Here is a 25408-nt window from a genome sequence, read left to right on the forward strand (position 1 = left end):
GGATTTTTCTGTCCCAATCCGAGTTCTAATATCCTCGAAAGACATAATGCGTCAATGCGGAGACACTTCCATGCACAGACACTGTCGCGGTTACTTGTCGCGTACCATTGACGTGGCGTCTTGCTCTATTATTTTGTTCTTCGCATACACGTTTGTTTTTTTCTGAGTCTTCCACACTTCGTCCCGTCCACATCATTACACATATGTTTTTTTGCGATTCCATAATTGATTTTCGTTTTGCATTTTACCTTAAATTGATATTGCACACAACCCCCTTTCCGTTTCATTACCTTACGATATCTCCACGATAGCGGCTTTCAAGATGGCTGCTAAGTAAGTGTTAGGATTTAGGATTTAGATGGCTGGGCTTTCGGCATCTAAGGTCATTGAGACCTTCACGTTTTTGAGGGATGACGTCTCTCGGCGAGCACACAATCCTGGGAAAGGGAAGGAAGGAAGCGGCCTGGGACCTATAAGTTAGGTACCACCCCGTCATTTGTCTGGTGTGAATGAGGAAAATCCTGGAAAACCGCATTCAGGGTGGCTGGCTTGAAAAAGCGTTTTCATTTTTTCGAGCGAGTGCTCCCACTGGGAATCGAACCCGGGATCGCTCGCGCCGAAGGCGAGAGCATGAGCGACTAGGTTACGCGGGGCCACGCTAAGTAAGTGTTGAGTTGAGTTGCCTTTTAGCAGCGAGGCTATATGAGACGTGGACCTAAGTAAGTGTTGTAGCATATGAAGTATATTGATATCATTTCGATGTTCCACATCTTTCTGTTTTCAACATAAACGGGTATCTTGCGACGTTTACCTTATATCATGTTTTCGCGTGGTGCGTTATATTGCGCAGCATATCTGCGGTGTTTATCAATGGGGACAGCTCCAATGTGACATTTTTCTTCTTTTGTGTTCTGTGTCCTCTGGGTGAAATTTGAGTCGGATCTCATCCTGCCTTGTTCCATACGTTCCTTGTAAATGTTATTTACCAGAATCTTAAAGACGCTCAAACTTTTTGCAATAATCAGGTGTCGTAAAAGTAAAAAAAAATAAATAAATAAAATAAATAAATAAAATAAAATAAAATAAAATAATAATAATAATAATACTAATAATAATAATAATAAAGAAATAAAGAAAAGAAAAAAGAAAAATGACCAGTATTTTGTCCGTTTGGAAATTTTACTTTTTGGTTTGTATGTTTAAAAGTACCCAGGATTTTTTATTTTTAATTCTTCGGTTTTGGAACTTTACTGCGAAAGTTAAGCACTGTATTAAAATATAACATCCATTATTCAATGCAAAAGCAAGTGTGGGTGGTTATGTTGTCTTTCTTTATTTATTTATTATTGATCTGCTACTTTATATCCATAAGTCTCACAAAGTAATCTTTGCAGATGATTTAGAAATATTCATAAACGTTAAATCTATAGATGACTGTCTGCTCTACCAACCAGATCTGACCAATATACTGAAGTGGTGTACTAGCAATAGAGTGGAAGTAAATATTACTAAGTGTAAAACCATGGCATACAGTAAACGTGAAAAAACGTATGACTTCACTTACTCGATCAATGGAATAGGTTTAGAAAAAATAAATACAATTAAAGATCTAGGTGTGATATATGACAAAAAAATAACTTTTTCGCATCATGTGGCAAATATCATCAAGGATACATCTAGATATCTTGGGTTCCTTATCAGAACAAACAAAGAATTTACGAATGATAACACTTTATAAACGCCTTATTTCTCTTACGTAAGATCCAAATCTGAATATGCCTCACTCAGAACAACTCTGGGAAAACAGATAATCAAAACCTCGAGAAGGTACACAAACAAATTCTTACGTTTTCTCACATACAAGAAACAGGATTTTACCCAAAATATGAACCTATGATAATTTACTTGGTAACTTTACACTTCAAACATTTGAACAAAGACGGACGTTGAAATATCTCATTTTCTTACACAGACTTTTGCAAAACAAAATAGACTGTATATACCTAATTGTAAAGAGAATGATCCAAGTTCCATCCTTCAAAACATGCAAGAAAATAGTAGCCTGTTCTATTGCGTGAAGACACCTACACGGAGAATTAGTGCTACATACAATAAAATCAATAAGGGTTATAAAGATGTAGACATATTTAATTGTTCTGAAATGTCGTTCAGAAGACTAATATTGAGTATTTTCTAAATCAAAATAAAGGAAAATGTATTATTTTAATTTAATATTCTATATCCAGGTATTAGTGTCATTATAATTAAATATTTTGTATTCAAGTATCACATATAGACACTGTAATTGGACAGTTATGCCTGTTGAATCGATAAATAAATATCATTGTATGATTTTCTTTTCAGTTTTAAACAAAAAATATCTCGAATATTATTTTCTTACAAAGATAAATGGTAGTGCAGAAAGTGTATCCAAAGAGGAGCTATAAAACTAAATTGATCAAATAGTTAATATAGTAGTAATCAAGGATGAAGAGCAGTGTAACATAGGCTCTTGCAAGATTTATTAAAACAAGTGTGTACTAGCATTTTAAAATTTGAGGCGCCACTTGGATACAATTTAAACTACTCTCATTCTTCTCTTTAATATTTAATTTTGCCTATACGAGAGTCTTCTGTTAACGTTAATAATAACACGTTTCTTTGGATAAAAAAGGCCTTACTATGATATTATTCCCTTTGCTTTTCATGTCACAAAGTTGGAATGAAAGCTAGCAGAATAAGTTAATATAGGTACTTACTTTACACAAAAGAGAAATTTCAAAGTATCTGCAGAACCTATAGTCAGCGTTGCATTAAAGCAAAAGTAAAATGCATCATCTGGGTTTGTAAGATCAATAGCTCAGAAACGGGTACGTTACTTACAAGCTGAATTTATACCTAACTTTTGCTTACATAGAGCAATTGTTAATATATATATACAAGTATTTGGAGATGTTTGTGGTATATTCTTTGAAATGAAATCGTAGCCTGGAATAAATGTACAGGGTGATCCGAAAATCCGGACCCCACTACTAATTTCTGTTTATTACCCTTTAAATTTATTACATGTAAACAAGGATGACAATTCAACGTATACTCTAGAACAGTTTTTGAGCCTCGTTGAGTATAGTTTATTATACTGAACAAATCTGGGCATCTTAACGCAGTCCACCAACGCACAGTGGTGTATTTGGCCTCAAAACGCTGACAAAACTACAAAACACGAAGTGTTCCACACAGCAGAGCAATACGCGGGTTCAGTCAGTTGAAGGAGCAAGATGTCATGTAGTGGCAACATCATTCACGTTGTGCCCGAACTTGATTCACAGTACTAGTTGGAAGTTATGTGTTCCGTATGCTACCACTGTTGGTCGCGCTGCGGTCAGTCAACACGGCAACTTAGAATGAGATGGGTTGCATGTTTGAAGTGGAGATGGAAGACAAGGGTGGTGGCTGTGGGAGTGGAAGGTATGTACCTAAATATAAACAATGTAATGCCAATGTTGACTACAATACAAGGAGGTTGATTACTACAGTCAGGCAAGGAGTTGTTTTTGATGTTCCGGGCCTTGTCAGGTAGAAATGTGTGTGAGCAGTACATGCATATGTTCATGAGATAGTTCCCAAAGAAATATTTTCGGCTTGTTTCCGCTTGCTCATGTAGAGTAGGTTTGAAGTTAGGGTACATGTACATTGTTAAATTGTAGAACCTATACTAGTAGTCTGTTATTGCATGCTAATGTACCGGTATTAAACATACTTCTTCCTAAAACAAAAGTAACAATTTTCAGTGTATCATCCACAAAATATATTGTGAACAAACACAACAGGCAGGGACGCCCGGAGGGGGAGGGACATAGGGGCACGTACTCGCGGGAATGTAAATGTTCAGGGAACGAACATGGAATAAATACAAGTTTGTGGAATGAGTGATTACCTCCATTGAGTGTGCTAACACTTAGGTCAGATAGGAAGGGACATACAGTTGAAAGTGGGATCCTTACCACAATGAAAGATGAATAGTGATAATGAAATGAAAGAAGAAAAGTACACCACAAACATTTATGCTAGGAAGAAGATTCGAACACTCGATACTGAAGACCTGCTGATCTCCAGCCTAACACCTCAGACCGCTCGGCCATCCTGCGGCTCATGCACGTTTGTCTAATGTTTAGTGATTTGGAAATAATACGTGTTACCCATTATGGGAAGTTGCAGGCGCCCTTGGCAAATTGTGTGTCTGTGCAAAATAGTGGACCAAAAACACGTAGCATTTTTAAGTATTCTATGAACCCGTTTTGTGGGTCCAGCTGTATGAGTGGTGCCCAATGTCGCCTACAGTTCACAAGTTGTTGATATACGGGTCACAGTTATCTGCCACGCTCTCCTAGCAATCGGACAGTTATCGGAAGAGGCGGCAGCAGAAGTCAGAAAAAAATTTCGCTAATATCGCTAAGATTCTTCACGGAAGTTCTCGCGCGAGCGATGTCTGTGAGACGTGCTGAACAGGCTACTCCTTCCTTCTTAAGCTGCTCTAGACCCAAGATCACGAAGAATAAGAAGCCTTACTAGAGTGAAACTTTGCAACTACTACTCCCAGAGACACCAACTATTGCTGTGTTAACAGGTGACGAAGGTAATACCAAAAAGGACGACCAATCGGAAATGGACTATTGAGGTAGAGATAGTGGTGTCCACCAGGGTAATATCTTTCTCAAATTATATCTATTTTATTGTAGTATTAGTGAAACAAATCTCGAGCAAACAATTATCATTGCATTTTATTGGTTACCAGTTCATCAAACATTACAGATAATTTTCTCCGCATTTTAAAGCAGTTTACTCCACTGTGTGACGTATAAAACTGAACATAAGACTTGAACGAAGGAGTCTCAGAACATGAAAACGGATTCAATTTAAAAAAAAAAAGTTTTGAATATATATATATATATATATATATATATATATATATATATATATATATATATATATATATATATATATATATATATATACTAGCAGCGTTCACCCCGCTTCGCTACGGTCACCCTGGAACGCAATAAACTTTGTTACTTAGATAATTTTTACTTTTTCGCTTTCAAGTGATATGATAAAAACCATAGAAGATTGGAGTAAATGTTAACATTATATCGCCTGTCATTTATGTTAACCCGCCGAGTGACACGGTTATGTGGGTTGCATATAAATACGGTTAGATTTAGCTATGATGAGCTAACAAAGGATTTGTACGTTATGGACACTTGAATGGTCAATTATCTCAAGACACTGGTAATTGAAAATTAAAGTGATATGATAAAAACCATCTAGGGTCCAAATCTTAATAACCCCCCAAAAATGAAAGAAATTGGTTCAGCCGTATTAGCGTGATGAGCTAACAAAGGATTTGTACGTTCTCTTTTATATATATAGATAGATACGGGATATAAGGTCCCTTGCCATTGACGAACTTTGTTATGAGTACAGATACGAAAAATTGTAAAGAGAGTAAAGTTGCTGGAAATTACAGGTTTCCAATATAAAGTGCTGGAATTTTTCAAAGCGGACCAGCAGGTTTGGCTGTACACTGAAAGTTGCAGCAATGGTAAATGAAGAAAAGCAACGCTACCAGTTATATTGTTACACACGGCCACAACTAGATGGAGAAAGTAGGGTATTTGCTCCGGGTGTATGGTGGTAGTGCACCTAATATATAATACGTTGAGGTGGTGTCGAATTTCGTGTTTGCCTCGGGCGACACGAACTCTAGTTGAGGACTTGTGTTACAATAGAAGTATCAGTTCACGCAATAATTGATGGGAAAGCAAGCAAAATTGATGCCGTAGGAGAAAAACAAAAATACTATAAATCTCGCTTGCAATCATTAGTATAGGGTGCTGGACGAACGGGGAGGGGGGAATGAAATTCCTAAAAGTTAAAAATTAGCTGGAGAAAAAGTAACCATGATGTGAAAAATAATGCATCTATTGCTATGTATTACACAGCGGTGTACTTAGCAAGATTTTCTTGATGGGCCAGAAGGGATGGATTTTTCCATATTAAAAACGAATTTAGAGTTCTGCGTCAGAATTGAAAGTATTAATTACTAATCATGCATAGTCCACAACTATGTAAATATATCATGTAGATATATATCACGCATTATTATTATTATTATTATTATTAATATTATTATTATTATTATTAATATTATTATTATTATTATTATTATTATTATTATTATTATTATTATTATTATTATTATTATTATTATTATTATTATTATTATTTGCAGTTGAAACATGAGTTTCGACACTGAGCAAAATTAGAGTGACAAGTTGAGGTAAATGTGCAAATAAACTATTCATAGAGAAAGAAAAAGATATTTTAGAACTTCGCCTATTTGTTTGACTTCGCTTTTTTGTATGTAAATAAAAGATTCGGGCAACCGTACTGAACTTTATCTCTTTAATGTTTTAAGTTAAATCATGGTATGCTGCAGTTATTAGACTTAAACATTTATTTATAAAATACGAACGAAATTATGTATTCGGAAAACTTCTTTTGAATTATTTTCGGAAAAATTAGTTTACCTACGAGGGAAGGGCGCGATGTCACTCAGACACATTTGCACCAAATTTGGTGTTAGAGTAGGTAATGGGAATAGAAAGGAATGTGTGTAAGCATTTGTTTTGCAGGCGTTCGGAATCAGAAATAATGGGCCCAACAGTTCTGAAGAAGCATGGACTGTCAATCAGATATTGGTGGAACAAATTCTTTGCTCACTGTTGCGATCTATGAGTGACATCGCACCCTTACCTCGTTAGAATCAAAAGTAAACTAGTGTTTGTAGATTTTTCTTCTTTTGGCAAATGACTATCATAGAAAAAAAATTTTAGACGTTATTTTTATTATAATTATTAGAAAAGGTCATATTCATGAATAAAGTACCCTTGTGAATTTTTTCAAGACTAATGAGTTATGCTATATTGTTAGGTTTTTAATAAAACATCTACTAATGAAATATGAATAAAATTGCCCAGTCGTATTTGAGGAAATAGTCTGGAAAACTCATTCCCAATATTAAATTATCCCTTCTCAATTTTTGCTAGAGAAACGACTGGAACAAAATCGCTTGAGTAGTTTTCAAGAAAATTCTAAATTTCAATTTTAACCTTCAGTAAACTACTCCTAGAAAATTATTTTAAAAAGACCTAGGGAATCTTATAAAAACTTTAAATCCTAAATTTGGTCTCGACACGTCGAACGGTATGGCTTCTAGAAGAGTGAACATCTTTACATTTGGACGAACGGATATTCGGACAGACATCCAAAAATCCGTTTTTTCATCAACGTAAATTTCGAATTAATTTTTTTTCATAATCACTATAATTTCTCTCCTATCGCCACTCGAATGTAAAAATGGTAAAAAATAGAGAAAAATCAAATATAAAATCAAACCTCACTCTCAGACAGTTATACAATAGTAAAGTAGGTTATAGCTACTGTGTGCATCCAGTTAGGTAAATGAGAATAACAAATTTGATTATTAATCAGCATCACTAGTGTAGATAGGAGGCTGACTCGGCTCAAGTCCTTTCCGCTTTCGCACAGTCATACCAAAATTTTGCAATATGTTCCATTTGTGAGAGATTTATATAGATATGTTACGACCCTTTTTTTATAGATAATTTGTCATCAGAAACAAACGTTACAAAGACTGAAAAGCATTGAGATTGGATGCTTCATCTCTTGCAGAAACACTTACTGACAAATATGAGTCATTGACGTCAGGTACCGTGGACATATCATTTATAACTTGGTGAGAAGCAGTAGATATATCCTGAATCTTAGTATCCGCGGATTGAGCGATGTTAGTAGACACAGTTAGCACAATAACTCGTTGAGGTCCTTTACCGATGGAACACTTTGGGCACTGGCTAATGAGTCAGATATGATAGTAATTGAGGTACTATTACCAGGGTGGAAATGTTGATCGACTGAGTAACGGGGAGTTTTAGAAAGAGCATCTGTAGATAATTGGGGCATATTAAGAGTCACGAAAACTACCTTCAAATGTTTGGAACGCTGTAGATGTCGGGGACAAGCGTTGATCGTGTGGTCCATCTGGTTGCATGCGGAACAAATAGAAAGTTGGCCAGAATATATAACACTTGTGCGACAACTTTGGATGAGTAATTTCGAAGAATTGTGCATCTTTAATTCAATAGACGCTATACGCACTGCATTAAACAAACGGAAGCGATAGTTGTCGGTACTGTTCATTCTCTATTTTTACATACTTCCGAAATTACTGGTGGGCAGAATTCAGAAAGCTGGCATCAAATTCAAGTGGTAGATCTGTGATATGTACACATGTAAGGGTATCAAAGGCATTTAAAACAGAAACTACGCTACGAGTGTCATCTTGATGCAAGAATGGAAGCTTACTAGGGGCTTTGAGAAGGAATTGTTCGAAGATCTCTGAATAACTTTTTTTTTTTTTTTTTAAAGAATGGAATAAACCTCACTGTTTAATCGAATACCATCAATCTGATCCAGTATATGTCGTATACTTTTCTAGAATGCAAGTTTCACTGTGTTCTGTCGCAAACCACGAAACATGTAGCGCATTCAAATAAAAGATAAAGAAACTTTTCAAACAATGAGCAAAGTTGCTAATAGAATGAAATGTCAAAAATAGCAAAGAAATCACTGATAGGAGTCAAGGAGAAAACATTAACTAGCTGCACTTAACTGGCTGCACGGCAGACACAACGATCGGGAACAACGTTCGCACTCTTTCGCATGTAGTTTTAAACTTGCCGTATGAACTTCGGCTACTTGCTTGCTTTCGTATACACCAATGAATTTTTGTCACCGCTTTGCCGAACTTAAACTCATTGTCCAGGACCTTGGGTTTTTGGGGTATTTTTTAGACTTTCAGTCAAGCAGCTACTGCATCGTCACAATTTATCCTAGGATCATCGTTCATACCTCATTCTCTTCAGAATAGAGCAGGTCTTTAAATGGTACCACTTTCATGCCCATGCCGTATACCAGGAGAGGGAAAAAGTGAGGTCAAAGGGAAATTTCGGGGGGAAATTTTTTTCACATTTTGGGCCCCTCTGAAACGGCCCCGTGTGAACAATCTCAAAAAATCTGATAAATACTACTCGATAGACTAAATATGTGTGCCAAATTTCAAGCTTCTATCTTGAATAGTAAGAGCAGGAAAAATTTTATCATGAATCCCCACAATGCCGCAGATTACCGCAAAAGACGCTGATCTCAGGTACAAAAAATACCTGAGACATCCCTATTTACCCTAGGATTATAATCCACCAATCATTCTCTCCAACGGTACCATTCACATGTATCCTCATGTATCTAAGGCGGGAAAATCCCGAAGAAAAGTATTTTTTTTAGTTAAAATATCCCTTTTTCTACTTTTTGCCCCTGTGGACCCCCCTGTTTTAACTCAGAGATTTGAAAAATATCTGATGAATACTACTCAGTGGATTGAATGTTTCTGCAAAATTTCAATCTTCTAGGTGCAAAAGTAAGCCCGTCAAAGAAATAACGACAATACCCCATGTTCCCCTATACAGAAGGACATTTTGATAAAAAATTCCTGAGACATCCCTATTTACCCTAGGATTATAATCCGCCAGTCATTCTCTTCAGAATAAAACTGCCTTTCAGACAGTACCATTCACATGTCTTCATCATGTATCTGAGGCGGGGAAAATCCTGAAGAAGGATTTTTGGGTACAAATATCCCATTTTTTCAATTTTTTTTGCCCCTCTCGACACCCTCCGTTTTAACGCAGAGATCTCAAAAAAATCTGGTCAATACTACTCGGTGGACTGAATGTTTGTGCAAAATTTCAATCTTCTAGGTGCAAAAGTAAGCCTCCGAAAAAAAAATACACCGACAATACCCCATATTCCCATATACAGAAAGATATTTCGTAAAAATTCCCTGAGACATCCCTAATTACCCTAGGATCATGATTCGCACATCATTCTCTTCAGAATAGAACTACCTTTTAGACGGTACCATTTACATGTCTCCATCATGTATCTGAGTCGTAAAAATAGTGAAAAAGTGATTTTTTGGTCAAAAAACATCCTCTTTTTTTATGTTTTGCCCCTCTGGACAATCCTTCTTCTAACGCAGAAATCTGAAAAAAATCTGGTAAATACTACTCGGTGGACTGAATGTTTGTGCAAAATTTCAATCTTCTACGTGCAAAAGTAAGCCCGCCAAAAAATAATGAAGGTAGGCCTAATAAAAGAAAATATATTATTTAAGGTTAGTGTAAAGGGACAAGTTTTGCCTATAGATGTCACTACAGTCTTCGTATGTCTCCCATGTACTTTTTACCATTCACGAAAATTTCCAATTTCTCTTACAAATTTCAACCTAGAGACTTCAATTTTTTTTAGAGAAGGAACTTCATAACCTATTAAAGGGAACAATCCGTGTCGATTTTTTATTTAGAATTTTTTCGTTGTTGAAACAGTTCCATTTTTAAAAGTTTGGATATCTTTTTGAACAATCAAGCCATTTCAGCAATGAAGAAAATTCTAAATAAAAAATCGGCACGGATTATTGCCTTCGATAGATTATGAAGTTTCTTTTCTAAAACTTTGAAGTCTGCAGGTTGAAATTTGTAAAAGAAATAGTGAATTTTCCTGAAAGGTAAAAAATACATGGGAGAGATACGAAGTCTGTAGTGCCATGTATCGGCAAAACTTGTTCCTTTAAACCAACCTTAAAGTTATGACGTCATTACCTCCTATGTCTCGACGCAGGAAGGTGTGAAACCATACGTAACGTGTTCTACAATGCCTCCAGACTTGATAAACAAAACAAAAAAGAAAAAACGGATGAAAAAGCTCAAATAGGAGAGTTATAAGGCAATGTACCATGGAACACCCGTATGGTACAAATTGTACCATAAGATCCCAAAAAGGATATACAAGTATGTTCTACTCAATGACCACGCCAAATATTTTGCACATTGTAACTAAGTCACAATTTCTTCCGTTCCAATTTCATCCAAGTTGCATCATCAAGACATGAAAATATTTCTTTAACAACAGCAAGCATAATTCACCTTTCTATAATGCATTTGTGCCCTTTGCATATATTTTAGCTTTACTGAAACGTGAAGTGTTGTCTGTATTTATCACCAATAAGACAATTTCCCTCAAGTTTCCCTTCAATGTTGCAACATCTGAGTTTTTTTTTTTTTTAAACTCTTTGGAGCACTCCTATCCGTAAGAGTGATTCATAGGTAAGAAAATTAATGTATTCATACCTATATAATTTTCAACATCGAGAAAAGTTGTACATATTGATTTGTTCATATATTACACTATTAAATTGTGTTATTCTTTCCCTATTGACGGATATGTGTATCATTCAAAAGTGTTTATTTCTGCTGTTATTGAGACTCAAAGTGGGTACTACATACAGACTAAAATATTCTTGAGAGGTGTCTAACACGTAAGACGTTTTGCTAGAATGAAACAAATATAAGATAGTGAGTCATTTATGTTTCGTATCTCGATGACTGCAAATAAACAATGTACCAGGCTTTAGGTAACAAACACTGTGAAATTTCCTTTGGCTAAACTAAACCAACTTTTTAACTAGTGAAGAGGATAAACTTAATAGCATGCGCACGCGATGTAGACAACAAAATAAATTTATTTCGTGCAATTTATTGTTTATTTATTTATTTTCTACAATATAAACATAGACTTAACCTTGCGGACAGCATTACCATCAGATTCATTGTGCAGAAAGGTTCTGTGGCGTGCTCACAGTAAGGCATTCAAGAACATGCCATGAAAACGGGGCTCTGTAAAACGGGGCGCTCTTTAACAAGGTGAGGTCGAGCAGCAAATTGTGAGAGATTGTCAAACATTGGTCGAGATGTTACGTGCAATATTCGAGAAGTTTGTAAGTGGCTTAATCGTTATGCAGAACAAGAAGATATAGATTGTGCAGAGTCAATACGTCGAAGTGTCCGGCAGCGAGCAACATCTGTGCAAGGTAATGTAGATCTTATTACTGATGTGCGAAATCAACCCTCAATTCATAGATCTATTTTCAAGGATGAAGTAGAAGAATACGAATTCTCGAAGGGAAGAATTAGTCAACGATTCAAATCTGCTGGAACCAACCATACACGTTCCGCAAACGAAATTCTTCTAATAGAAGAGCACAGGGCCAAGTTATGGAATGGACTCAATTTCAGGTGAATAGGTACTATCCAAGCATGTTGGAACATAGTTACCTGGTCCGATGAGAAGGTATTCCATTTCAGACAAACACGGAAGAATAATATTATACCGACCACGTGGAACACGATATCAGCCAATGTACGTAGTTCGAAGGTGTACTCTAGTCGAGTCTCAGCTGAATTTTCGTATTATATGCCAGCTGCGGGTCCTGGTAAGTTTCTGCCGGTTCCTGAAAGGCTTACCAGTGTAACGTTTATTAAATTTAAAACAACACACTGCTGCCATCCCTTCCCATTTCTTTGAACAAGATAAATATATTTTAAGCACGACAATAGCACTGTTCATGCATAAAGATAGACGACGGAAAGGTTCGATGGTCACCCTGAACTTATCTGCCTAGGGTGGCCTCCCAAATTTCTTGATCTTGACCTCATAGAATATCTTTAGACTTACATGCTTCTAAGTGGGAAATACATCGATAAAATAGGGATTAGGAATTTTTTGAGACTCACGTCATAGAACTCTGAAATCATTTCCAGCTGATACGGCGGTGTGTTTCAATTTGGTAGCCAACATGAGGAAACGTTTGTGTGATATTATTGCTGCAAATAGTGATTACACTAATATGTATGTCTCCATGAATAACACGACGTTACTTCTATACTTCTTTCCCATTCATGGGATAGTCGTAAAGGGCGCGGTGGCTCAGTGGTAGAACGCTCACCTCTGGCTCCGAAGGTCCTGTCATATGGGTTTATGGTGTATAATATCGTACTCATTTGTTTTATTGGGGTTATCCAGTTTTCTCCCACATTCTATATTGCACCATTTCTTTCATAACATTTTCATAATCCTTTATCGCCTTTCTACCTTGGCCGGAACAACTGTGGAGAGCTTAAAATAAAGTCTTGTTTCATTTCTTTGTTATTGTACTCGTAAGTAAACATTTTTGTTCAGGCTTTCTTCTTTTTCCAAACATCTTGTTCTTTCACAGTTCTCAGACAAACGGATTCTTTCTTATGGTTATTACTAACAATTCTACTAGAGATTTTGATAAGGGAGAAGTTATATCATTTGTTTTTTACAAGTATACAGACAACATTTTGTTACGTATTTCCCATTAATGTGTTTTCATGAACATTTAATAGTTAATTAAATAACTATTACCTCAACGTCTCAAAGATAAATGTTTGAGTTTATTTAATTATTTTTTGTTGATGTTTCTAAACTCCAGGGAATATTACCTCTCATGCTATTACAAAATAAAATAGGTTACTTTTCTTTAATATATTGACATTATATTTTATTCTTCTCTTGAGTACGGTTGAGCGCAATCCTCTTGTTTCCCAACATAACATAAGAATTCTGTTTTTTCTTTCATTTACTCCCACACTTCTAGATAACACACCCTTCCATTATGCTATTGTTTCTTTAAACAAGTTACATAATGACCATTAACCTTTTTCAGCCTCAGTTCCACATTTCATGTGACTCGAAAGTTTATTGTTTCACCTTCTATAATTGTGCTTAGGAAATGAAAAAGATACGGCGTCATAGTCATTGGGAATCAATCTGTGAACCACAAGATCTTCAGCCTACCTTGCTATCCAACACTCCACGAGGTACACTGGTTAAAAGGGGAAAACTGAATGATTTGTTACAGACACATACACACATTACTCCGGCCTCGTTAGTTCCATTTCTGTCCGCTAGATTCGCTGTTAAAATTTTACTTGTAATTTCGTTAATAAATAATTACTAACTGTTACGCTTCAGACACAATTCATAAAGCAATAACGAAACGACATAAGTCACAAATAGTCTATACAATTTTGCTTTTCTCACATGATTGGATAATTAAAAATATTTCTATTGTAGTAAAGAAAACAGAAACAAATGACATAAGCGGGAATCGACTGAGGACTTCAAGATCTTCAGTTAACGTTGTTAACTATTACACCACAGAGACACTGCTTACAATAGAAACAATATATTGATTGATTTTTACAAGATAAGAAAAGCTCTTTACAACGAATGTTTTCCCTTGTTTCCCCTTTATTACCCTAAAAGAAATCGCAACAATAATGAAGATTAGCTTTGGTTCAGCTCAACGCATTGTGCATAATGTTCTGCATTTCAATAAGGTGTCAACAAGATGGGTCCCACGTCAGTTGACTGCTGAATTGAAAGATCGTCGCGTCGACGCCTGTGAAGAACTTTACCTTCATTTCAACGCCAAGGGTGATGCATTTCTGGACAGGGTTGTTACAGGCGATGAGACCTAGGTTCACAATCATTAACCAGAAAGCAAGAAAGCGAGCAAGGAATGGCGACATACGTCTTCGCCGAAACAAAAAAAATTCTGCACTCAACCATCAGCGAGAAAGGTCATGCTCACTCTCTTCTGGTATTCTGATGGAATAATTTTGGAACAGTACATGGAAACAGGAGAAACAGTAACCAGTGCCTCGTATTCAAACATGCTGAAAAATCAACTTCACCTCGCAATCAGGCGTAAACGGCGAGGACTTTTGTCCTCAGGAGTGCTCCTACAGCATGACAACGCCCGACCGCGTACTGCCCGTTTGACCTCTGAAACTATCGATGACATCAAATTTGAGTGTCCCATTCATCCACCCTATTCACCAGACCTTGCCCCCAGTGACTTTCATTTGTTTGGACCACTCAAAGTAGCGATGGGCAGCAAACATCTCAATAGTGATTAAGAGGTGAAAAATGCTGGGCACGAGTGGCTACAATTTCGATCAAAAGAATTCTTCCACCGAGGTATCCATGCACTTTCGAAACGGTAGAATACTTGCATTGAACGTCAAGGGGACTACGCTGAAAAATAAGAGGTACGATTTTCTTTTCAAAGTTACATTCTAACATTTATTGCACTTTTAAGTTTTTCATTTGATCCTACCTCGTATGTTCACTCTTTTTGTTTTTCGTATAATGCATAAAAAATCATTTTTCACTACGGTGTCAAGAAATTATATTTTAACTTATTAGAAAACATAAATTTAGAGGCGAAATAATATTAGGTAATATGTCGTATTTTATTTTCATACCATCAATAGCAACAAGGGGTAGATGATACTATAATATTAAGTTCCTCTAAGTCGTTAAACGTGGCAATAGTTTTAATTTACAAGTGACACTTTTGGGCTTCTTACTCTCTTTTAGATTTAAATAATGATTCTTTCGTTTATATCTATATATTGGCACGGATTTTATATTGAAGAAAGTCACTATAATCGGATCCGTCCCGTAAGTCAGACTCCCTGTTTATTTCGCAAGACAAGTGATTCTACCTCTTGGAATGGATAGAAACATAGAAACGTAATCGTTACATTATGACGGATGGAGCACCAAACATCAATGAACACCCGCAAAGTTGAGGCATCCTTTGTTTTGCTGTGGAGGGAATTTTTGACGTCCATGGAAAAACCTGTCATTTGGAAAAATTCAGGAGGTTAGTGGACAGACTTTGCTCAGTTCAATCTTTAGGAAGCACTAATCTTTGTAACTGTGCTGTTTGTTCGGTAGCACATACATGTGAACATGGTTAAATGTCTACTTAAATGCAAGCAAGGTTGCCTAAGTCGGACACCATGTCATATCCGAAAGGATCCCCTCATTTCTTTGTACAAGACATCCCTTATTGTAAACGAAAGATTGTAGTCTGTTACTAAATTCATCGTACATATTGTTTCAGAAGGGAAAGTCATCCTTTGTCATAATATGCTCACCGCACAAACATAATCTACTTCAATCTGTGGCAAGCTCAAAGGAAAGGTAAAGAAACCTTCGCGCACTACATGAAGCCTGTACATGAACAAACAGAACACTTCTCAAGACAATACACAATAAGCACGAGGATGTAGCAAGTGAACTAGAGATCTTAATTGCAGAATTTGCGATCGGAAAGACTACAGTTCAAAGAGTGGTCACGTTTCATTCATTTCTAGCGTAGCCAGCGACTTGCATATTCCACAAGCAAGAGTAACACACGACAATTATGCTGATTACTTGCTTTGTGGGAGAAGTTCTCTATGGATGTCGGAATGAATTGTGGATACAATGTGCAATGTGTGATATGTGGATACACGATGTGTGCACGGGAAATGGCCGTGAGATATAAATTTGTGACTTCTGTCGTAAAAGAGACGTTGATTTCGTTTTTGTTTTGGTTTATCATTTGACTTAGTGTATCATGTGTTTTTCTATTGCAAAATAAAGTTGTGTGCTATTTTGATAATTTATTTGTTGCTTTTATGTCAGTTATTACGAGGATCCAAATTTAGAGACCTTTTTCCTAAACGCCATTTTCGTCACTTTTCATTAAATAATTTTTTAGCAAAATCTTATGAGTTGAATGCTGAACTGACTAATATCTAATGTTTGACAACGTATCAAACATATTATTCCAATGAAATGCAAATAAAAAAACCATCATAATAATTAGAGATTAAGTTCAAAAACAAAAGGGGGGGGTCCAACTTTGGTAACTTTCCTCTAATTTTAATTTATTATTGTTCTTAAGGAATTAAGATATGAAAGATAAATTATTTATTATTATTACTATTATAATAATAATAATTATTATTACTATTTCTGTGTAACTGTATTTGATTGTATTTACTATGTACGCGTATACTTATACTATTTCTATTTGCAGCAATTTCTTACAAAATAACTTTTTCTTAGATAAAAGAATAGTTAGACTACAACCCTGTCCTGGATATAGGAGTACGTTCAAAGCATCAGAGAACACTTCGTTTTGTTGGTATAAGAACCTTCCTCTCCACTGTTCGTTTCCTTCTACATAGTTTAAGACACGATACACTTTTTTTTTCATGAATATCTTTCCTATATAGAAAAGTAAGTTTTCTCCAGGGAACTACTAACTCCAAAATGTAGTCGAAAACGACGGTTCGGCTGAGTAAGCCAAACGGGAGCTTTATCCCGTAATAGGATAATATTGGGAGTCTTTAAGATGTAGAGTCCTTGTTTGGACTGGCCGGCTAAGTGAAGCCGTCTTTGATTTTTAGTCGTGAGGGAAATAGTTTGAGCTCAACGCTTGAAGAGTATGTTAGGTCTTGCAAGTGAAGGAAGTAGGAAACCTTCTCTTTATTCTGTATTTTGCATCTAGTGAATGCAAATAAAATGGGAGTAGGTCCCTTTCCTTTTTAGTTCTGGGAAATGATGTTTACGACCAATAGTTCTTCTTTCCATGCTTACGTAGATGTTACATTAAGATATAGGAACAAAATTAAATATTCTAACACGTGTTCGGCCTAAGACGGAAATTGTAAGAGAGAAAGAGCATATAAGTTTTCTTTAGTCTCATTACTAAGAAACCAATCTTATTGTTTAGATCTCGAATGCACTGGACTCAATTCCCCTGAATTTATCTTATTTAGAAGCGTATGATTAGCTTTTCGTTTTTAAATCTATCTACTATATAAGGGAGAACTGCATCATGTTTACCTTATCTATTGGATCTATATAAAAATCCTCGCTATATAAGATGAAATCTTTTCCTGACCTAGTCTATCCTGATTAATGCTTAGATAGATATCCTTTAAAAGTACTTCTATTATAAGAGACACGGAATAGGATTAGACCAGCATTTTAAGATAGTGAGTTAAAATTCTTTAGAAAATTTAGAAGGATAGAAAACACCCTTAATGAGAGCTAACCCACTTATATTCCCATATTTAGAGAAATTTTAGAGAATTGTAGCAAACCAAAAATATAGAGAATATCTTAGAGAATTAGAGATAACAATACTTTGCTTGATATTTCTCTAATACTACTTTTAGAGAATTATTTCTAATAGATACTCAATTTCTTGAATAAAACGCTATTAAAAGAGAACAAAACGCTATTACTGTTGCGATTTTATATCTTTAATATGAACCTGAAGCTTATAAAAAACCTATAGAATTAGATATATGTTCATGAATGTTAGAATATTAAGTAATTACCATCAACATTACTTAGACAAGTGATTAATTTAGTTATTCATTACTAGTCTGAACTTACTTTTATTAAATTCAAGTTGACCATTTTGCAATTTATGTGTCAGGCTGTGTTGAAGTCACGGAATAAAGGATTTCTCTATTAGGATGATGGGAATTTATTTTCTTCTTAAACACTTGCAATTTGTGAATGAAATGTCTGTGTAGATGTTAAAGTTTAGTTTAACATCCACAGAGACCAGAGACTATTTTTTACATTCACTCGGAATGGCAACTTTCTATTTATATATTTTACAAATTCGACAGCAGTTGGATTTTTCTGAAGGCTAATCTCAAGCTTTGTTTTTGGGGAGGAAGGAGATGATAAATTTAACGGATGTCTCATGGAAATCACAGGGCATTCTTTGTTTTTCAAGTAGAGTTGTTGTTTCAAGTGTTTAGTGGCAGGCGTCACATATTTTTACGAATATGAAAACGGTTTTGTCACTGAATCATGAGCCTCGTCTGGCTGAAGAAGTTGGTTCACAGTGGAAAAGGCATTAAATCGAGTTGCCAGACAAAGGACAAGTTGCCCGATCTTGTTAAAATTTTCGCCGAAGAAATAACATACTCAATGCACGATGATCTAGAAATTTGGAATAACATAGAAGTAGCAGTAGGAAGAAAGGAAAAGGATTAAAAATAGGTTCGGATCAGATTAAGATAGTTACAAATATTGAATCCGAAACGGAAAAAATAGAGGTGCTGGAAAATTAACTTTATTCGCAACGGATAATAATATTTGATATATCTGGTGCTTTCAGACAGTTCTTGTTTGTTCTAAAAGAACAAGATCTTATCTAAAAAGTAAATCCTTAGTTATTAGCAACAAATATCTAACCAATAGAAATGCAGTAGTACAGTAATAAATTAGTAATTGCTATCATGTTGTTTTCCTTCGCCATAAATAATGAAATTTAAAATCGTCGCATAAAAAGTATATAAATAAATAGAAAAATATATGCAACAGAGGTAAAAGAAACACAGAACTAAAGAATGATTCTACTAATAAACTTCATATTGCATGAAACACTTATTAAGAAAGTTCAGCATTATAACTTACTTACCTGTCAAAAGATATCCCTGTTAAAGTAAACACACTAGCTGCCACTGTTACATTCGCTACAAAGTTGTTGATAGTGCAATATGTACTCCCAAAATGCCACTCCCTGTAAATAAAGAAAATACTTAAGTCAAATGTAAAATAGATTCGTATGTCATTTAAGGTATACTGTGAAATGTAACTACATTTATGTTTTATTCATCTCGTTTAACGCATTGACAAATCCCAGCAAAAGAATGTTTATTTTGATGGTTGAAACACGTCTTCTCGACCATGGTCTTCTTTCTTTTTTCTTTCTTTTCTTTTCTTTTTTATTTTAGATACAGACTACACAATGTTTATTCTCAAGAAATATTGCCGCAGTATAGCTAAATATAATGCATGTGAGCAAGATTAGCCTAATATGGTGAACTATAGCAATTAGGAATATTTCTGAAAAGCAGTAATTAGTATCAATTTTGTTGAAATATCTTCCTACAGACCAAAAAAAACCACAAATAAAACAAGCTTACACAGAGCTCGCAGCGACGCAATTAGCCTAGTTGTCGCCCGTGGCAAGAACTCATCTTTAACACCCACCCTGACCAACCAAACCAAAACGCTCGCTGTCTACATTTGATACTGGCATCACACAGTAATTCTCCCATTCCATTTTGTCTTCAAGTGATTATGCTTGATTTCAAAATTGTAGTACATAATTTATAGTACAAAATAAAACACCAAACTAATTAGTATTTTATTGCCAAATAATCTGAGAGTAGTATGCTTGACATATTCTTATAGTATTATCACAATAACTACAAATTAAACGCGTTTGGAATTATATTGGACGCTTTTCATTATATTGGACCAAAGACGTGTTTCAACCATAAAAATAAACATTCTTTTGCTGGATATAGGGATCGGAATTATACGGATAGTACATGTGTAGAATAAATCAACAGTCTCTTGCTATAAAATATAATATTTAATTATGACAAACAGTCAAGCTGTTGTCACGAGTATTATACCCCGACAGTTTGCAAATCTCTTAAATCCATGTAAGTTAAATGAAAACACTAAAAACTGGAACTAAAATTTAACTTTGCGGTCTCTTTTGGCTGCAAGCGTTTCTACAATGTGTTCAAAAAATAGCTTTGAAGCTAAGATAGCTCTATGAATATGATCCTAGGGTTAGTGAGTCGTTGTTGCCCTATTAAGTTTGTGAGGTATTTTTTATGATCTTTAGTTTGCTAAAACTCCTTTCCTTGCCTCATAGTAGAATTAAATATTTGCTCAGTTTTGCGCCTCCCAATCCGGCGCCCGGAGCACAAGCCCCGTTTGTCCCTTAGTTACGTTACTGAGAACTCGGGAAATATAATTTTTTACAGTACCGAATTTGATTGTATCCTATTGACAAAAATTCCAATTATCTAAATCGCAATTAAGTGATCTGCGAATCACATATATGAATATTGTACGAAGGCAATAATGCCAATCAAACTATCACTGAAGTTATCATTCCTGCGAATAACGCAATAGAAAACGATGTTGCTTGTTAGCCACTGGATCAAATATAGGGACACTATCCAATGTTACGACTTAAGCACTAATGGTATGCAAGATTACTCTGGATACTGAATCCACCAGCAATTAAATGAAAAGATGAACGTGTGCATTCTCAAGGACGAATTGTTTGTTCACATTTAGTATGAGCTCAAAAAGCACTAAAACTACCAAAAAACATGAAATACTTATTTTAAAACCAGATAGTAACCCCCATTAGGCTAAAGGAGACGAATGGTTAATGGAAGTGAATGATTATTAAAGAATTGATAGAATAAATATGCGGGAGAAAATGGGAGAATTTTCCTCAAGAAACAAATAAACAATATTGTTCACAACAAAATCACCTTATCTAGAATCGAACCAAGGACTCTTTTCATCACACGTGACCCATCGTGTCCCGGTGTACTAGAACTAAGATTAAAAATTATTAGCCTTATGATTACGATTAAAAAAATATTTAAATAGACATCTTTCTATACTTTAATATATTTGTTTGAATCAAATTAAAGTAGGAGTTGGAATAATAACATAGAAATTTAAAATAATCTTTTGCCTAGTTGGGTTTATATATTACCTTTCTCCACCTTAAGAACATTTCCGAACCTTATTACACGATACGGATTAAATGGTGCAATTAACTACAGAATATATAATATCATTAGGACAACGAAAAAAGATAACCAAAGATGTTGACATATATTTATTGATAGATCTCAAAAAATTGAGCAAAGTGATAAGCAAATGTAAATCGTCATGAATAGGTTTCGAGGAAAAATGAAATGAAATCTTTGAGTTTTACGTCCCACGGTTATGCCGGTTAGGCTAAAGGAGACGGTGATAATGAGAGATGAGTGAAAATGGTGGAATGAAGAAAGTGGGAGGAAACGGGAGTACCCCGAGAAAACCCACGAGCACGGTGTTTGTCCACCACAAAGTTCACTTGGCGGGGGCTGGGATCGAACCCGGGACCCCTAGCACCAGAGGTGAACGCTCCACCACTGAGCCACCGCGCCCCCCAAGGTTTCGAGGAAGTAGAGGAAATACTACTTTTATGGCGCTAAAAGGTATGTTGTTTCTTTCCAATAACGATCATAATTGACAATTATGTATTTCTTTATCTACTGGATTTGTAAAACATATGGTGTGCATAAAATAAAAATGGTGTGAATAAAATACCCATACGAAGTGCGTCATTTTCAAAAGCAAAAAAGGGAACTACAACACCTGGTTAATCAAAATACTGGCCGTCTGCAACCACACACTTTCGTTATCGCTTAGCCAACCATTCCGTGGAGAAAGACGTCATGAATCTGTGGTGCGAAGACCTTAACGCACATTGGAACAATCGATCATTACACAAGATCTTTCGTTTAAAGAGCCGATCGATATGCCGAAAGAGATGGTAGTTAGTGGAATAGCTATTGGAGGAATACGGCTAGTAGGAAGCGTTTCATACTAGAATTCGCGGAAAGTCTGCATCATTCTTTCCGCGATACGAGGGCGAGGCTTGTCGTACAACTGAGGTTACCATGTCTCTGACCAATTGCTGGATGCTTGTGGATAAGTTTGTGGTGTATTTCATGAAGCTGATCACTATAATGATCTATAATGGTAGTTTCTTCTCACCTGAAAAGCACATGCTGGATCACTTCCACCATACATGTCACTTCGTAGTAACAACACCTTCTGAGGGTGAGGAAGCAATTTTGATCACGTTCCAATCATTGTTCTAACCATTTACAATTGTCATAAGATATATTCTTCATCAAGATAACAATCTGATGCAAGAAACTTTCCGATTATTATTCTTAACATTCAAACAACTGCACACCTTCAGCCACCGTTAACTCACGTGGTACCCATGAGACCCTCTTTTTTTACACTACTGATTTCACGGAATCACCGAACGACGGTGGTATGGCGTATACATGCCTTGTTGCCAATTGCAGGAATAGAATCCGCTTCCATGTTATGCTAGAGGAGCTAATTTTACAATTTTGCGTCACTGGAACGAAATTTGACAAATCAACAGCATTCGACATTTCTTATTCAAATACACTGTTAATGTTTTTCACGGCTAGCTGTGCAGAATGTCCCAGTTTGGATTTGTTAAAAAAATCATTCTTAATAGCGCGTCCCCCATGCAAATTCTCATACAATGCTGCTCAATAATGCATTGCCTCCTGACTGTCTGTGTATCCCAGACTATTTGCTAGACGTATACAGAGTTTGTGACGTTAGACGCGTGACCTTTGTCCACCCATGTATTATGTTGCTAATGTGACTTTGCTACCAGACGTCAAAATGGAGGTTTAATTCACACCAACCGAATAACTTATGTTCTTACTTCTTTTAACGAAAACGTTTTAAGTTAACATAGAATATACATCGTGTTCTGAAGATAAATTTGTAAGAACTCTTTGCCTTACACAGGGTGGAACTTGTGTACTGTATATAGATATGTTGGTACTTGCAATATGAAAAGTCAATATAATCTTAGTGAATTCAGTTTTACTATGGTGTTTGTTAGTGAAGGTGACATTAGATGGGAAGAAAAGGACGAATCCATTTATTTGTGATTTAATATACCTAGGTATGTTGTCTTTCAGTTTGAATACCGTTTATGAGAGTTGAGCTTTTGTGTTATATTTTGATATCTATTAAGTATCTACAGTGCTTCTACATAATTTTATATGTAAGTAAGTTTGTATTTGTTAGGTAATAAGTTTATATTTGTGGGTATTGTTTGTATTTTTGAGTGTTCAAGTACCATCTCTTGAGATAGTTTAAAATCTTCAACTGCACCTTGGTCAACAAACATTGTAGTGATGTCAGTAAATGTTGTAAAAAGAAATACGACGCAAACTTCCTGGTGAGATTTTGTCTTGAGTCAACATTGCAACAGCTACGATCACAAAATGTTCATCTAAATTTAATATAAGGTAATTTACATGAGGAGAAACTTCATTTTAAACAGGTCACTTCTATCCCAAAGGAATTGTACTCAAAGTTTCTCGTGAAATGTTGACTTTTACCTCGGGGAGTTCTGTATTTCGAATCTAAGTTTAGTGGTAACAACGCATTTCCGCGAGTGTGTGAAAACTAAGAGAGCCTTTCATTAAAACTTACAGTGTATCTAAACTCTATTTTTGGATGAAATTATGAAACAAGAAGTGAGCCTAAATTCTTAGTGAGTACTTAATAAAATGCTTATACGAAATATAGATGATTCTTCAATCAATTTAGGAGAATTTATTGTTAATGTACCTGACAAAATTGCTACTAGACATAATTGAAGTTACAAATGTTGCAGTTCAGAAGCATTTCTCATTTCTAGAAAATAGGCAATATTAACAGATATTAAACACAGAACAAGAAAGAGATTTTAAAAGAGCATCTGGATTTTGATTTTTATTTCAGCTTTTGTTGCTGTCAGAATTTGAGTTTAGAATAAATATAGCATAAATACCTCATACTAGTGTTAAATTGATCTATGGTAATAGAATGAAGGTTAACAAAGGTTTAGTACTTACAAAGTATACCTTCTTGTGCAGCCACTTCTAGCAACTCTCTCTGTAACTCATCTCTACCAAAGTGTTCCGGGTACATTATACTTTGTATTATTTTTAACAATAAGTTTATCACCTAATTGCCTAATTGCTAATATGATAGAAATTTACCATATTTCAAAGGTGGATCTACAGGATTATATATATATTATTTAGCTTAGTGGCGGAAACGAGGATGTGATAACCCATTGAATTACTCAAACAATTATGCTGAATACAACGATAAATGATATAATACATTAATATCTTCATTTAGTTCCTTATTTTTTTTAACACAACATTATTTGAACACCTTGTTTAATAAATAAGTATAACAAATGAAATCTAGTCGTCATAAGGTGGCAATAGTGTTCGCTAGAAAAAGAAGGATAGGAACAAAAGAGTGAGGATAAAATTAAAAATACATTGAAACCTGTAGCAACGATTTCTCGAATCGGCCTGGGTTGGGGGACGGAGAGCGTACAATTATGAGACCGGAGAATTTTTCCGATCGAATTCAATCTAGGTTACAAGTGTATCCCCGATATTACTTGTATCCCATGTTTATTCAAATTCTTCCTCGGGGGCAATTGGAAATCATTGGTGCTTAAAATTACTACGAGGCGGGTCGGAAAAGTAAGGTTATAATCGTTAGAATTGACTCAAGAAATGTATATTTAAGAAAACGTCTACTGCAAATGATTTAGTGATACATGAGTTATTTGTTTTCGACGTAATTGCCGCTATTTTCCAAACACTTGTTATTAAATAGCTTCTGTGTTCCACAGTCATAGAATTCTAGCGTTTGCTGCTGCAACCACATTTCAACCTGGTTCTTGATCTCTTCATCGTCATAGTGTTGTTTAGTAAGGTCATTTCATAAATGGGAATAAGTGCAGGTAGCAAGGAATACCTTGTGTTTGGAGACAACGTTTGACTGATTGACAGGATTCTGAATCAGC

The 25408-nt window shown here is 35.4% G+C and overlaps 1 protein-coding gene across 1 annotated transcript in view; it reads right to left on the reverse strand.

Annotated features, from left to right (window-relative positions):
• LOC145678744 (tachykinin-like peptides receptor 86C) overlaps positions 1 to 25408 on the reverse strand; it is a gene marked incomplete in the record, with an annotated part of 805565 nt that overhangs the window by 356123 nt on the left and 424034 nt on the right. Inside the window, 1 exon segment of the mRNA XM_081749208.1 lies at positions 19355 to 19456. Within this exon segment, the coding sequence (XP_081605334.1) occupies positions 19355 to 19456 (102 nt within the window).

The sequence above is a fragment of the Thermobia domestica genome, chromosome 1, assembly GCF_964235325.1.
Source record: "Thermobia domestica chromosome 1, izTheDome1.hap1.1, whole genome shotgun sequence".
Lineage (NCBI taxonomy): Eukaryota > Metazoa > Arthropoda > Insecta > Zygentoma > Lepismatidae > Thermobia > Thermobia domestica.